This window comes from Melanotaenia boesemani, chromosome 11 (assembly GCF_017639745.1).
Source record: "Melanotaenia boesemani isolate fMelBoe1 chromosome 11, fMelBoe1.pri, whole genome shotgun sequence".
NCBI lineage: Eukaryota > Metazoa > Chordata > Actinopteri > Atheriniformes > Melanotaeniidae > Melanotaenia > Melanotaenia boesemani.
In genome coordinates this window covers 3,945,351-3,959,555 of record NC_055692.1, presented here as the reverse complement: position 1 = coordinate 3,959,555, position 14,205 = coordinate 3,945,351, and the positions used below count along the sequence as shown (strand labels likewise).

Genomic DNA, 14,205 nt, shown 5'->3' with positions numbered 1-14,205 from the left:
TAGCATGTAATGTCCCAGCAGTATGGACTTAAAGTCAAAGACACAATGAATACAACACTGAAGGTTTGTATTTAAAGGTCCAAATCTGCTGTGTCGCTCTTAAACTGGATTTAAGCTGCGTCTGCTGCTTCTTCTTCTTCTTCTTCTTCTTCTGCGGATCGCACGCAACGATTTGGGGCTTTTCCGCCACCATCTGGTTACCAGTTTAAATTGCAGACATTTATCTACTGCGTGAACTAACAAACTGACTGAACTTTATAAAACATCCTAATACAAATAAATATAGTCTTATTTATCAATTTACTCGTTCACGAGTATATTTGGGACTCTGATAAGAACCAAAACAATACCATCTGATGATTAAATAATAATAAATGCTAATTACTCCTTATCTATTTTACATAAAAATGAAAAACAAACTTTCTTGTGTGTTTTTCTGATGTCTTTCTGACTACCTACAACTACCAATGGCTGTAATATTGTCATTGTGATAATAAATAACAGTAAGCTAACAATAAGTTGAGTCAGAAGTGGAGGAAAGATAGAATCGTCTACCCACACATATCCTGAAGATAGATAGGCGGAGGTTCCCAGCATGCTTTGCGTGTGTTTAGTAGCCTAATAGAGTTTAAATGTGTTGAGATGTACTAGATATAATAAATTCGCAGATATAGAGCAGTAAACTGTGTTATTCTACTACGGTAGTCATTGGTTGTATTGCTAAGGGACCAATTTCGCACCGTTATACAAAAGCTAACTAGTATTATGATATCTTAAAGCTTTCACAGAGTGTGTTGTTGAGTTTTGGGCTTGAATTCTAAGTACACTTTTGTTGTGTTTTTTGTACGTTTTCATTTGATGATGAATCTTCTGTTGAAAGTGCTGCAGTTCCTAAACAAGCATCAGTGAAGTGGGATCCATCTTTGTTAATAATTTATTAAAACAAATAGGCAGTTGTGCCGTAGGTCATTGCCGACGCCCCCCCCCCCCCAAAAAAAAAGAATAAATAAATAAATACCAAATAAACGAAATTATGTCATGTGTATAAATGTGTGTATGATTTTGCAGCTAGTTCTCCCTGATGAGCTTTAACTACTTTACCTGCAAAAACAGAGATAAATGAACAGTTTACGTTTAGGCTGTGAAATTTTATTAAGGCGTTATACATGTGGATATGGAGCCCCCCCCCCGGCGATATGAAATTTTTTTTCTTTTGCATTAGCACACAATCCTTTTGCGTTACCTGGTAATACTTTTGCATTAGCACGCAAAAAAATAATGATCCAAGAGCAAGCACAGTCTGTCAAAGCTGTTTTTTTCTGTTTCATGGAGCAGTCTGTCAGAAAATAACATGAAAAACAAGTGGTCAGATCTCAAGGTGGAGGCAAAAAAATAAATAAATAAAAGTAAATAAGTAAATAAAAAGAATGTGCCTTCCACCGTCAGTCTGTCTGCAACTGGAGGGGGCAAGAGCACCCCTGACTTGGCAGAGACTACAGATGAACCTGGTAAAGCTCTGTTACATATTTTACATCGTAGCTGTGTAAACGTTTTTATACACGTGTACAGAAAACATCAGGCTGATGTGCTGTATCCTTCAGTTCTTAGAGGGAGATGTGGTTGCCAAGCTCCAGCTGTCCTTGCAACCGGTGTGTATGGAGCATCTGGAAGTGGTCAAGTTCTGGCTGAAGCTTTACTCCAAACACAAAGTTCAGTACTATTAATGTTATCACTGATGAACATAAAGAAATTAGAGCTGTGATGTGGAACACAGTGACACTTATGTGTGACATCTAATGCATTAAAAGACCTTTAAAAATGAACCTTTACATTGTTGTCATCTCCACTGCATTACATCCTCGCTGATTTTCTCCCATGTAGAGCCTTCCTGTCAGGGAGAGAGGCTGTGGCTCGCGGTCCTCGTGCAGGGCAGGGGTATGTCATGGTTGCTGCTACACTGGGCCTCCAGTTCCTCAATCAGGGTCATCTACTCCACCTGGGCTTTGCTGATTGCTCCCTCTCCTCACCTGTGCTTGTTAAATCTATGCCACCAAGAATTAAAGCAGTTCTGAAGGCAAAAAGGATCCAACCAGGTCCAGACCTGAGAAAGTGGCCAGTGAGTGTAGTTTGTGTGACTCAAACTCAAGTGGTGCCTCCAAATTATAGAGTTGATTGATGGAAAATGAGGGGTAATAAACACCAGCTGTATTAAACATTTTAAATCTTGCCCCATACTTCAGCTGGTAGTTTACTACGATGTGCTCATTGGTAATCTTTATTTGCCTCCTGTGGTTCAACAGGTGGGGGATTCATCTCCTAAATCTAATTCAACAGATCAGTAATGAATCTGTAGGGATAATTATGGGTCTAGAATGAAGAGTTATTAAAATCACATGAAATGAGTAAAATATAAAGAGATGTTTAGGCATCTGTTCCCCAGTTATCTGGATGAGTCATTTTCTGTCAGTGCTGTGTGTCCCGGAAGATTTTCAAACTGCATTATTCAAAAGCATTTGGCTTCAAAAACGTGTTGCTTAACATCAAGTTGTTGTCAGTCTCCTCCAGTAAAATACCTCAAACATGACGTTTAAAACCTTAGAGTTTGTAAACTCACAGATGCTGGTATGAGATGGATCAGGCATAATTAAATGTTAGCTTGACAGTCCAGTAACATCCTCTGATGATACTGGACTTGTTCTGGCTTTGTATAGAAGAATCATTTAGCTGAAGCATACTGGAGTGAACACAGCAGATTTGACTACCATATAATTCAAACCTCATTCATAAGACACAAAGTTCTTAACAAAAGGACACAAATTTAATACATTTTCTGGTTATAGTTAAGATAGCACAGCTCACTTCCATTTCAGAGTACGGAGAGCAGCTGTAGAGTTTCTTAAACTCAGCTCTGATGTCCAGCAGGTCCATCTCAGACCGACTCACCATAATCCAGTTTATAGTGGACTCATCTGTGCCACCACCCTGCATCGAGAAGGCAGAACGACACTCGTATACTTATAATCCTCTCATTTCTCAGAAATTCCTCAGTTTCTTTCACCCTTAAAACAGTGTTAAAATATTCATATTAATGATAAAATCCTATATGAACTGTGCTCCTCCTGGTGGGGAAGCCCACTGCAGCCAGGACCAGGATGCATTCATGAGAATGGTGAAATAACCTGAAAAACTGTAAGGAACAGCTGAGCTGTGAGCACTGTTTCATACTTCAGCAGCTGTGCAATGAAGCTCCGTGCATTGACCCTAGTAATGGTGTTAATGTTCTGTCCATCTTGAATGGCTGAAAGAGCGTGAAGGACATCAACATACAGGGATACATCTGGCTTTCTGAAAGCTCCAAATACCTTGGTAAAAGCACTGTCTTTGGCCCACCAATGTGTCTCTCCAATTGGAGCAAGCGATTTGTGTTTAGGGTCCTTCTTCTCCTTCTCCCAAATGGACATCCTCTGGTAGGACTCTTGATAAAAACAGCAATATTATTATTGAAAAAAAAGAGAGCCACTTTCTAAGACAGATTGTGTTGTGTCTGCTCAAACAAGGTTGAGGATGTGTGAATAACACCACACATGGATTTGATGAGGGTCTTTTCTGAGAGAAGTGCGAAGAAAACCTTGTATTGGCCCTGCATGTTGGAGGCCCCATCTGTTGAGATTCCAATACACTGCTTCATATCCAGGTTCATGTTCCTCAGCACCTCACTCACAACTTTGACAAAATACTCTCCAGTGGAAGACTCACAGTTAAAGCAACAAGCAACATTCTACATTAAAATATGTCTAAGTTATAGTGTTTTAAAATGGGCTCGATTTTTCACTCAGTTTGGTAGAATTCCATTCATTGCTATGGAATAAATGCTTTTATGTGTGTTTTTCATTTTTTTTAATCTGAGCAACAGATTTTTTAAAAAATTCTCAACAGAAAACCAAGAAGTTTAATAAGTGGAATAAGAATAACAAATAGTATTACATGCGTCTTGATGACTTTGCCATTGACACCAGTAATTATATAAGATTATATAAATGTCATATTGTTTCTACTGAAGCCGAGAGCGCCTGGGCTTGCATGTTTGTTTAATACTGTTTTCTCGTGATAAAAGAATAATTTAACTCACTATCTCAGGTGCTGGAGCTGTCCCTGGTCCATCATAGAACACGACTCATGCTCACTCCTAGTAAGAATTTAGAGACTCAAATCAGCCAAACATGCACGTCTTTGGACTGAGGAAATAAGCTCATGCAAACTCCACACGTTTCCCCTGAGAAACCTACTTGTTAATCTAAGAATTATGAAAATGTGACCAAGTGCTATTTATTCAGGAAAATACCAGAATGAACTGGAACAAGAGACCACTATATTTAAAAAATTAAATTTATTTATTACACAGAATAAAATCCTTTAAAAAAGAATGGTTTGGATGTTGGACATATAAAAGGGTGGACAGTATTTTTGTACTGATAGATTTCAGACCAAAGAAATGGACCAAACAAAAGGAACTAAATAAGGCAATACTACATTTGGAGAAGCTCAGTCAGAGCAGTGTTACAAACCACATTACCATGCATGGAAATTTTAACAAACTACCCTTATAGTTACCCTTAGAACACATGCAAAGACCACTTTCCCTTTGGAACCCCTCCCTTTAATATAGTCCAGTGTCTAAACAAAACCAAAAGTGGCCCATACAATATATCAATTGAACAAATAAAGGAAAATAATTAAGAGTGGGAAAAACAGTGGTTAACACCCTGATGCTAAACCTAATAAGAGTTACAATCAAAATCCAATTAACATGAAATAAAAACTTAAATTGTTCAGACATGTTAAATGAAAGAAAAATACCTGGTCAAAGCACGGAGGCGACTAAAAACTATTAAACATTCCATTGTCAGGTCGTTAAATCTTGATCCTTTTGTCTAATTTTAGACCATTTTCTAACTTGCCTTTTCTCTCAAAAGTTTTAGAAAAAGTAGCTTTTATACAATTGCAGTCTTTTTTTTTAGAAGATAATTCCATCTTAGAGAAATTTCAGTCTGGTTTTAGATCTCGACACAGCAATGAATCTGCTCTGTTAAAGGTGCATAATGATATTGCTATCTCTGTCAGTGCTAAATGTCCAGTTGTTCTGGTACTTCTGGACCTCACTGCAGCGTTTGACACAGTTGATTATACAGTCCTGCTGTCTCGCCTCGAACAACTTGTTGGTATTTGTAGCACTGTACTAAAGTGGTTTACCTCATACCTGACCAATAGAAGTTTTGTGACAACTTGTCCTCTTCTTCAGCATCTCTGTGTTGTGGCGTACCACAAGGTTCTATACCCAAGCACCCTTTTATTCTCACTTTATATGTTGCCACTTGGTTAAATTATTTTCAGGCACAACTTAGCATTTCACTGCTATGCAGATGACATTCAGCTTTATCCCCCAGGGCCGGTTGTTCAAAAAATTTAATCTGGATAAAAGCTATCCGGATTTCGTAATCCATTTTTTCAGGACGGCGGATCACGTAATCCGGCTTATGTCATTTTTTGACAGGCTCTCCTCTGATTTTGCAGTGATGAATAACAGGAAATATGTTAGTGCTTGTTATTGAATCTGTTTGGTCTTTTATTTCATGGGGATATGATAATGTCATGTTTTTATTTTTACATTGTGCTCTTTTACTCAAAAGTTTTAAACAACCCAAACTGAGGGTTTTATCCGGATAACAACCAGGATTGGATTACGTGATCCAAGTGGATTTCGGAATCCATATTTCCGTTTTGAACAACGCATTTTCAAGATTTGATCCAATGCGATAACCGATCTCCGCTAGGATTACGTTTGAACAACCGGCCCCCAGTGTCACCAGGATGCGGTGATTCAGTGAGATCAGTGGCTGCCTGTACTGCTGACATTAATCAGTGGTTGCACCACAATTTTCTCTACATGAATGAGGACAAAACAGAGCATATTTTATTCCGCGATCCTGGAACTACTGATCTTGGTGCACTGACTTCAAGATTCAGACCTACTGTGAAAAATCTTGGGGTCATCTTTGATCATTTTAAACGTGAAAAACTAAAAGACTGTGTAGTGAAATCTAGTTTTTACCAACTTCAACTCTTGGCTAAAGTTAAGCCACTTTTAAATTGCTTGGATCTAGAAAAGGCTATCAATGCTCTTATCAGCTCTAGAATAGACTATTGCAGTACACTTTATATTGGAGTCTCCAAGTCTTCAGATGCCTCCAGCTAGAGCAGAATGCTGCGGCTCATTTTTAACAAACATGCCCAGATGGGAGAACATTACTTTGGTTCTGCAGTCACTCTACTAGCTTCCAGTTTCTGTTAGAACTGATTTTAAGATCTCACCTCTCATGTCCACCAGGTGCGTGTGCGCCACATTACGGTTGCACCACGTTTTTTTCCAACCTCCGTGACGTGGTGGATCTACACCGGGAACGTGTCAGGTGTGGAGCATCCGCGAGTGCAGTCCAGCTAGCAGGATCCGCAAGATCACGAAATCACCGGATAAGTGGAGAATTTTCCCATTTCCAGGATAACCGTCTCGTCATCCATGATGAAAAAGAAAACCCACTGAGACTCTGACTTGTTAAAGACGCAATAATTTCATAGCTCAGCTGCGTAAATCTACATGGGGGCTTTTATACCAGAAACTTTTAACCGTGTCTGATTTCCTGTCTGCCCCTATTTTAACTGCAAAATTTGATGCATTCTAGGTGTGTGCCTTGTGAAAAATTTACTTGGACTGTAAATTTAGTGGAGAGCCACGACAAGGCGCTTCTGGGATGCTTCTGATACACGCTGCAGCGCACTCGGTGGGAACCAAACCATTGACTAAAACGGCCGCGAATAGCAGCGGAAGGTGCGGTGCAGCCTTCTTACAGTCTAAGTCAAGCTCATTAAAATTGGAATTCTATTGCATCATTGTGGTTTCAATTATTCCCTGCTGAGTTACTATGGTAACTTTTGCTGGAGAAACTGTTAAAATGTGATTCCAAAAAAACTTTCCACCAGTTCAGTTGATTCTATTAAAATCAAATATCAGCATTTTTATTGTTTCTAACAAAAAAAAAAAGCTTCATAATTTTTAAAGTTAAACCTTGTATGCAACAAGGTGCAATCTATATATTCAAATTTAAGAAGAAGAAAAATACTAACTCCATTTACTATTAGTTATTTAAAGATCCTCCTACTCTGTCTGCCATTGATTTGTAGAAGAAAAAAAAAAGTTAATTGATGTTTAACCAGTACAGAGTGAGACCAACACTGTCCTGTGTAACAGATATTTGTTGGAGACCAAATTAGAAAATGGTGCTAGCTTGAGTCAGACGTTTTGGGTGACTCTCTTAATTGAAATCAGGGTTAAAAACTTTTCTATCTGCTGTCTATTAAAACAACTGTTAAATTCCCAACAGTGGAACTTTATTTCTTGCATTTTATCCATTTCAGTTTTTCTTTCTGTTTTTAATGTCTTTTATTTCTTTTAAAGTTTGTTTTATAATACACCTGTTAATGCTTCCTGCACCCTGCTGTAATGCTTTTAATCTTTTACGAAAAGAACTTTGAATTGTCTTGTATGTAAAATATGCTGTACAAATAAACATGCCTTGAGTGATTTTCATTGAAGATATTGAAGATTTTCTACCCAGCACATATCTACACTGTAAATGGTTTGTCTCCTGTGTGGATTCTCTTGTGTACATTTAAGCTCATCTTGTGTCTGAATCTACGTCCACATTCATCACAGCTGAATGGTCTCTCTCCTGTGTGGATTCTCATGTGTTGGGTTAAGTTTGCCTTGAGACTAAATTTATAAATGAATATAGTAAAGGTAGTAATTATAGTTGTGATTATAATATTATATAGAGAGCATAATAAGTAAAATTTCTTCCACATACTCATTCCAGACGCTCAGCAATTTTTCTACAACACTTTCCAGATCAAATGTGTGTTTTTGGGCTTGGATATTATGAAATAAATTTCTAAATAAATGCGATTTATAGTCCAGTGTGACTTATTGTCCGGAAAATACAGTGGGCATTTAAGGTTTAAGCAGTACAGAGTGAGACCAAAACTTTCCTAGAGAATCAGCGAGAGTCAAAGAGAGTGAGAAAAACTTGTTCAAGTCTGTCTTGAATGAGTCTGGATTAAATAAGGTTGAGCTGAGTTTCTGGAACATGTTAAGACCCAATTAGGAGATGGTTCTAGTTTGAGTCAGACTTGTTTTTATGAAATACCCCCCAAAAGTTGTTCTAACCAGCACATAAAAATGCCACATAAAAAATTCACCACAAACCTCAATGGGAAATTGTCTATTGTGTGTGGATTCTCATGTGTTGGTTTAAGCTCGTCTTTCGACTAAATCTATGTCCACAGTCCTCACAGCTGAATGGTTTGTCTCCTCTGTGGATTCTCATGTGTTGGTTTAAGTTTGTCTTTCGACTAAATCTATGTCCACAGTCCTCACAGCTGAATGGTTTGTCTCCTGTGTGGATTCTCATGTGTCGGTTTAAGCTTGTCTTGAGACTAAATCTATGTCCACATTCATCACAGCTGAATGGTTTGTCTCCTCTGTGGATTCTCATGTGTTGGTTTAAGTTTGTCTTTTGACTAAATCTATGTCCACAGTCCTCACAGCTGAATGGTTTGTCTCCTGTGTGTATTCTCATGTGTTGGGTTAAGCTTGTCTTTTCACTAAATCTATGTCCACACTCATCACAGCTGAATGGTTTGTCTCCTGTGTGTATTCTCATGTGTTGGGTTAAGCTTGTCTTTTGATTAAATCTATGTCCACAGTCCTCACAGCTGAATGGTTTGTCTCCTGTGTGGATTCTCATGTGTCGGTTTAAGCTTGTCTTTTGACTAAATCTATGTCCACATTCATCACAACTGAATGGTTTGTCTCCTCTGTGGATTCTCATGTGTTGGTTTAAGTTTGTCTTGAGACTAAATCTTTGTCCACAGTCCTCACAGCTGAATGGTTTGTCTCCTGTGTGGATTCTCATGTGTCGGTTTAAGCTTGTCTTTTGACTAAATCTTTGTCCACATTCATCACAGCTGAATGGTTTGTCTCCTGTGTGTATTCTCATGTGTTGGTTTAAGTTTGTCTTTCGACTAAATCTATGTCCACATTCCTCACAGCTGAGTGGTCTTTCTCCTGTGTGGATTCTCTTGTGTTGGGTTAAACTTGTCTTTCGACTAAATCTATGTCCACATTCATCACAGTAGAATGGTTTGTCTCCTGTGTGGATTCTCTTGTGTTGGGTTAAACTTGTCTTTTGAATAAATCTATGTCCACATTCATCACAGCTGAATGGTTTGTCTCCTGTGTGGATTCTCATGTGTACGTTTAAGCTTTTCTTTTCATTAAATCTACGTCCACATCCATCACAGCAGAATGGTTTGTCTCCTGTGTGGATTCTCATGTGTTGGGTTAAGCTTGTCTTTTGACTAAATCTATGTCCACATTCATCACAGCAGAATGGTTTGTCTCCTGTGTGGATTCTCATGTGTTGGGTTAAGCTTGTCTTTCGACTAAATCTATGTCTACATTCATCACAGCGAAATGGTTTGTCTCCTGTGTGAATTCTCATGTGTTGGGTTAAGCTTGTCTTTCGACCAAAACTATGTCCACATTCATCACAGCTGAATGGTCTGTCTCCTGCGTGGATTCTCATGTGTTGGGTTAAGTTTGCCTTTTGACTAAATCTATGTCCACATTCATCACAGCTGAATGGTTTGTCTCCTGTGTGTATTCTCATGTGTTGGGTTAAGCTTGTCTTTCGACTAAATCTATGTCCACATTCATCACAGCTGAATGGTCTGTCTCCCATGTGGATTCTCATGTGTCGGTTTAAGTGTGTCTTTTGACCAAAATTTTGTCCACATTCCTCACAGCTGAATGGTTTGTCTCCTGTGTGGATTTTCATGTGTACACTGAGATGTGTTTTATGACTGAATATTTTTCCACAAACATCACATCGAACTGTTTCATTTCCTGTGTGGTCTCTTTCCTGGATATTTACATTGGGTGTCACTCTAAAACATTTCTTCCTGTTCAAACACTTCAAAGATCTTTTTGATAAGTGTCTCTGGAGGGATCGTTGGTCTTGAAATTCTTCACCATATTCAGAGCTGCTAAGTGATTTTCTGGCCGTGTTAGACTCCACATCGCTATTTACACCTGATCCATGTGCCTTGTTGGCACTCCAGCTTTTATCATCGTCTTCCATTTCAGGTCCAAAATGTGATAAATGTATCTCAGAAAAGTCTGAAGACTTTCTGTCACCATTTGGTTGTAAATAAATGTTTGGGTCTGGATTACTAGTTATTTCTGGTCCTCCAAAGTCCTCTTCAACAGTTTCTGATTTAATCTGTTTAGCTGGGTTGGTGGTTGGAGTCTCTACCTCTGTGTTGCCTTCAGTTTTGGTTGGATGAAGATGGGCTGTATATGACCAAGGCTGAGATTCTTTATCATCATCTTCACTCTTCAGTGGAGCCATCATCATCGGTAAACTGGTGACACTCTCCATCATCCCATCATCAATTGCTTTCCACCCAGATTCGGTCATAGTTCCTCTGGTTCCACTGTTTTTGAGATGGGACTGTAGGTCCAGACTCTGTTTACAAGGAATCCCCTCTATAATCAGCTGCTGCACATCTGCAGGAAACACTGAAATGAAAAAGAAAGAAAAAGATCATCCACCTCATCCCCTCAGAGCTTTTTCAAAGTCACACCTTTAAAATGTCTCCATGCTAGGGCTGCACAATATTTAGAACATTTACCTTCATTGTGATAATAGTACAACACAATCTGATCCATGGTTAGAAAACTCGCTCTCTGTAGACTACACAAATTGTTATGGAAATTCAGCTTTTTGTGTGATGTCAGAATAAACCTAATATCCACTATAACCTTTACAAGTGAACTTAATTTGACTTTATTGAAATTTCTGAATGCGCACGTACAACTGTTCAATGTTTATATTTTAATTGCAGAACATGCCATTTTCTTCATAATGTATTGTGTGGAAAAACTTATTTTCACACAATACATTTATGCTCACTTTAGTACAGCTCAGTCCATCAAGCTTCAATAGTACTAGGGCTGCTCGATTATGGGAAAAATGATAATCACGATTATTTTAATTGAAATTGAGATCTCGACTATTTAACACGATTATAAATAAGCGGTTTGGGGGGGGGGGGGGGGTTGACATTTGAAGTGTTTACTGTGGTAATGCCGACTAGTTTCTTTCCGCCAGGTCCCCATAGCTATTGTTTGTCTCAGACCAGCAGCTATGTTCCGTCTGGTGTGATCTGGTGTGATTTCACGTTGAAATCCGCGTCAATAAAATGTAGCGCGACATCTCTGGTGCGGCTTTACCGCAGGTCCGTAGCGGTGGCGAAACATCGGACTGTCACCACGTCTTTCACAACACCCTCACTACACTCATCATACAGGGAAGAAAGAGACACTCCACTAACATGGTGTTGAGATGGCAGTGACACTGTTTGTCCAAAGTGTTGATGAGTTTCTTAAATCCCGGATTGTTCACTGTGTTAATTGAGAAAAAAGTTCTGTTTGTTTATAACGTTTGTCTCTCTGTTACTCTGGGAGCTGGTGGATTATTTAGTTGCGACTCACAAAAATTGAACATTTTTCTATTTTTTTGTGTTGCGTAGCAAGCCCCCGTGTAAACGTGTGCGTGCACGAACGCAATATTTTACATGCACGACTGTCGCCTGTCGCTTGGCTGGAGGAGGGCAGCGATTTTCGCTTCCTCGCGCAAGTTTACATAGAAAATGATGGAGAAGGAGCGACTCCGCCTCCCGTGTGTCCAGGTGTCTGCAACTCGTTCTGAATAAAACTAAAGCGGTCGGGCTGTGGGACGAGTCTGCAGCAAAGTGCTGCAATGACAGCTGCGCTCGATTTGAAAACAGCACAAATCGAAGGAAAAAAAATAATCGGACCATTTCATTTTTATGATCGTTGAAAACCCAGATCGTAATTGCGATTAAAATTCGATTAATTGCCCAGCCCTAAATGGTACATTTGTATTTACTTGTTTATAGGGCTGCAACTATTACTATAACAGTCGACAAAAAAAAATAGTCAACAACGAATTTAACCGTTAACCATTGTCTGGTAACGGTGGCAGAGTTGAGGATTCTGCACAAACTGCTGGATATTATGGACAACGCCAGCCACCCTCTGCACACCATCATCAGTAACCAGAGGAGCCTGCTCAGTGAAAGTCTGCTCCTTCCCAAGTGTAGGACCAATAGGCTTAAGAACTCTTTTGTCCATCATGCTATCACACTATACAACTCCTCACGTGGGGGTATGAGGACAGAGAGGAGGACATAGAACATAGAGAACAATAAAAAAAAAAAAAAGGGGGGGGGGGGGGGGGGGGGGGGTAGCCATTTACATCTACTTGTGCAATATATGCACGCATAGAGATGGACACTTTTCCTGGTGCAATAACCTCTTTTTCATCAGTAGTGGAATAATTTTAACTCATTCTATACAAAGCCATATCTAGCTCTTTCTTTTATCTGATTTATTTGTGTGTTGCTATTTTTACTCTTTTTGCTCTTTTGACCTCTGTGCTTATTCACCTGCTTTTTCTTATGTGCTGCTGGAATTTTGAATTTCCCAAGGGAGTCATCCCAAGGGATTAATAAAGTGAAGTCTAAGTCTAACAAACAAAGAAAAAAATCCTACATTGTGAGGCATCGTCTTCTTCCCTATCTCTGCAGAGGGTTACACACAGACTGTATATAAAAGATAGACGGAGCCTCCGTGACGTCACCCATAGGTTTCTGAAGAGCAAAAGTGAAGCTCGTTGGGCGTTCCCATCATCGCCATCTTGGTAGCGTCACATGTGTCGTTAGTCCCGGAAAATCCAAAAATGGGCAAAGCGGTCGAGCTGAGAGGGGGACTGTGAAGGTGGGGGTGGATGAATGACAACCATCAAACTCCGAGCTAACCTCAAGCAATGGTAGCTAACCAGCTAATGGAGGTAGACGGGCTAAAGCTAAGGCACGCTGTTAGCAGGCTAAAAACTGTGGTTGTGCTGCACTCTCCCTTCTTTCCGCGGATATTGGACACCTGTCAGTCAAAAGGACACGCCCCCTAATCATGCTGAATTTCAAGATTAAATAACATCCAAATGGATGAGCTAGAAAAAAATTCACCCCCCTCACAGTTGTCATGAAGGTAAACTTGACCTATTAATCCTAAAATGGATTTTTGTACCAGGCTTTAACTTTATTTATGTTAATTAAGTTTGTCTTTTTAACATGGGAATCTATGGCAGGGCTATTCAATTCCGTCCTACGAGGGCCGCAATCCAGCAGGTTTTCCATGTATCCCTGCTTCAACACACCTGACTCAAATTAATTAGTTATTGTTCAGAACTTGATTGGCTGTTAGATCCATTTAATTTGAATCAGGTGTGTTGAAGCAGGGATACATGGAAAACCTGCTGGATGGCGGCCCTCGTAGGACCGAATTGAATAGCCCTGGTCTATGGGGATTTGCTCTGTTTTGGAGGCAGCCCCTAGCGGATGAGGGGTGATGAAGGGTTTTTGCACTTCCACGTAGGCTTCACATTTTACCCCTCGTTCTGTACAAACATGACTCTCTAATTTATGTCTCCAAGACTGAATGTAGGTATAAAATATTAAAAGTAATAAATATCTGGCTTGATGCTGCTGTGAGAAAACAATATCATGGGAATACATCCACACCAGGAGCCAGTCCACCTATGTCCTACAGCGGCTGCTGCCTCGACAACCACCCAGACAAGAGCAATCACTGCTGCAACAACCCCCAGACCGAGCACGCAAAGCCCCCAACATGGAGCATCCCCATGAGGAAAACATTGGAGTTAAAACGACAATTAAATAAACTTAAGAAACAATAAAAACAGCTTTGAATGAATAAATAAGTAATACAGTTGAGTAAAATAAATTAACGTGAAATAAAATTATGTAAAATAAATTAAGATCAAATAAAATTTAGTTAAAAGCTAAGCTAAAAAGATAGATCTTAATCCTCATTTAAAAAAACATCAACGTTCTCTGCAGCAATTTTAAAACTGATGTAATGTGTTCCCGCCCTCTGGTCCTCGTCAGAACACGTGCCACTGTAGGTTTGAAATGGACTTTCTGGGA

The 14,205-nt window shown here is 39.4% G+C and overlaps 3 protein-coding genes across 8 annotated transcripts in view; all 3 read right to left on the bottom strand.

Annotated features, from left to right (window-relative positions):
• The window catches only part of LOC121648325 (gastrula zinc finger protein XlCGF8.2DB-like), a 31,787-nt gene extending 23,898 nt beyond the window's left edge, over positions 1-7,889 (bottom strand). The window contains exon 1 of the mRNA XM_041998350.1: positions 7,691-7,889. Coding sequence (XP_041854284.1) covers positions 7,691-7,800 — 110 coding nt within the window. The 5' untranslated portion in view covers positions 7,801-7,889. The remainder of the gene's footprint in view (positions 1-7,690) is intronic.
• The window catches only part of LOC121648314 (gastrula zinc finger protein XlCGF57.1-like), a 151,818-nt gene that overhangs the window by 62,905 nt on the left and 74,708 nt on the right, over positions 1-14,205 (bottom strand). The window lies entirely within an intron of this gene.
• On the bottom strand, positions 8,070-10,253 carry LOC121649401 (gastrula zinc finger protein XlCGF57.1-like). Its single transcript, XM_042000216.1, has 2 exons — positions 8,563-10,253; positions 8,070-8,100 (listed from the first exon to the last, which is right to left on the bottom strand). Exons 1-2 carry the CDS (start codon positions 10,251-10,253, stop codon positions 8,070-8,072), a joined length of 1,722 nt encoding a protein of 573 aa, XP_041856150.1.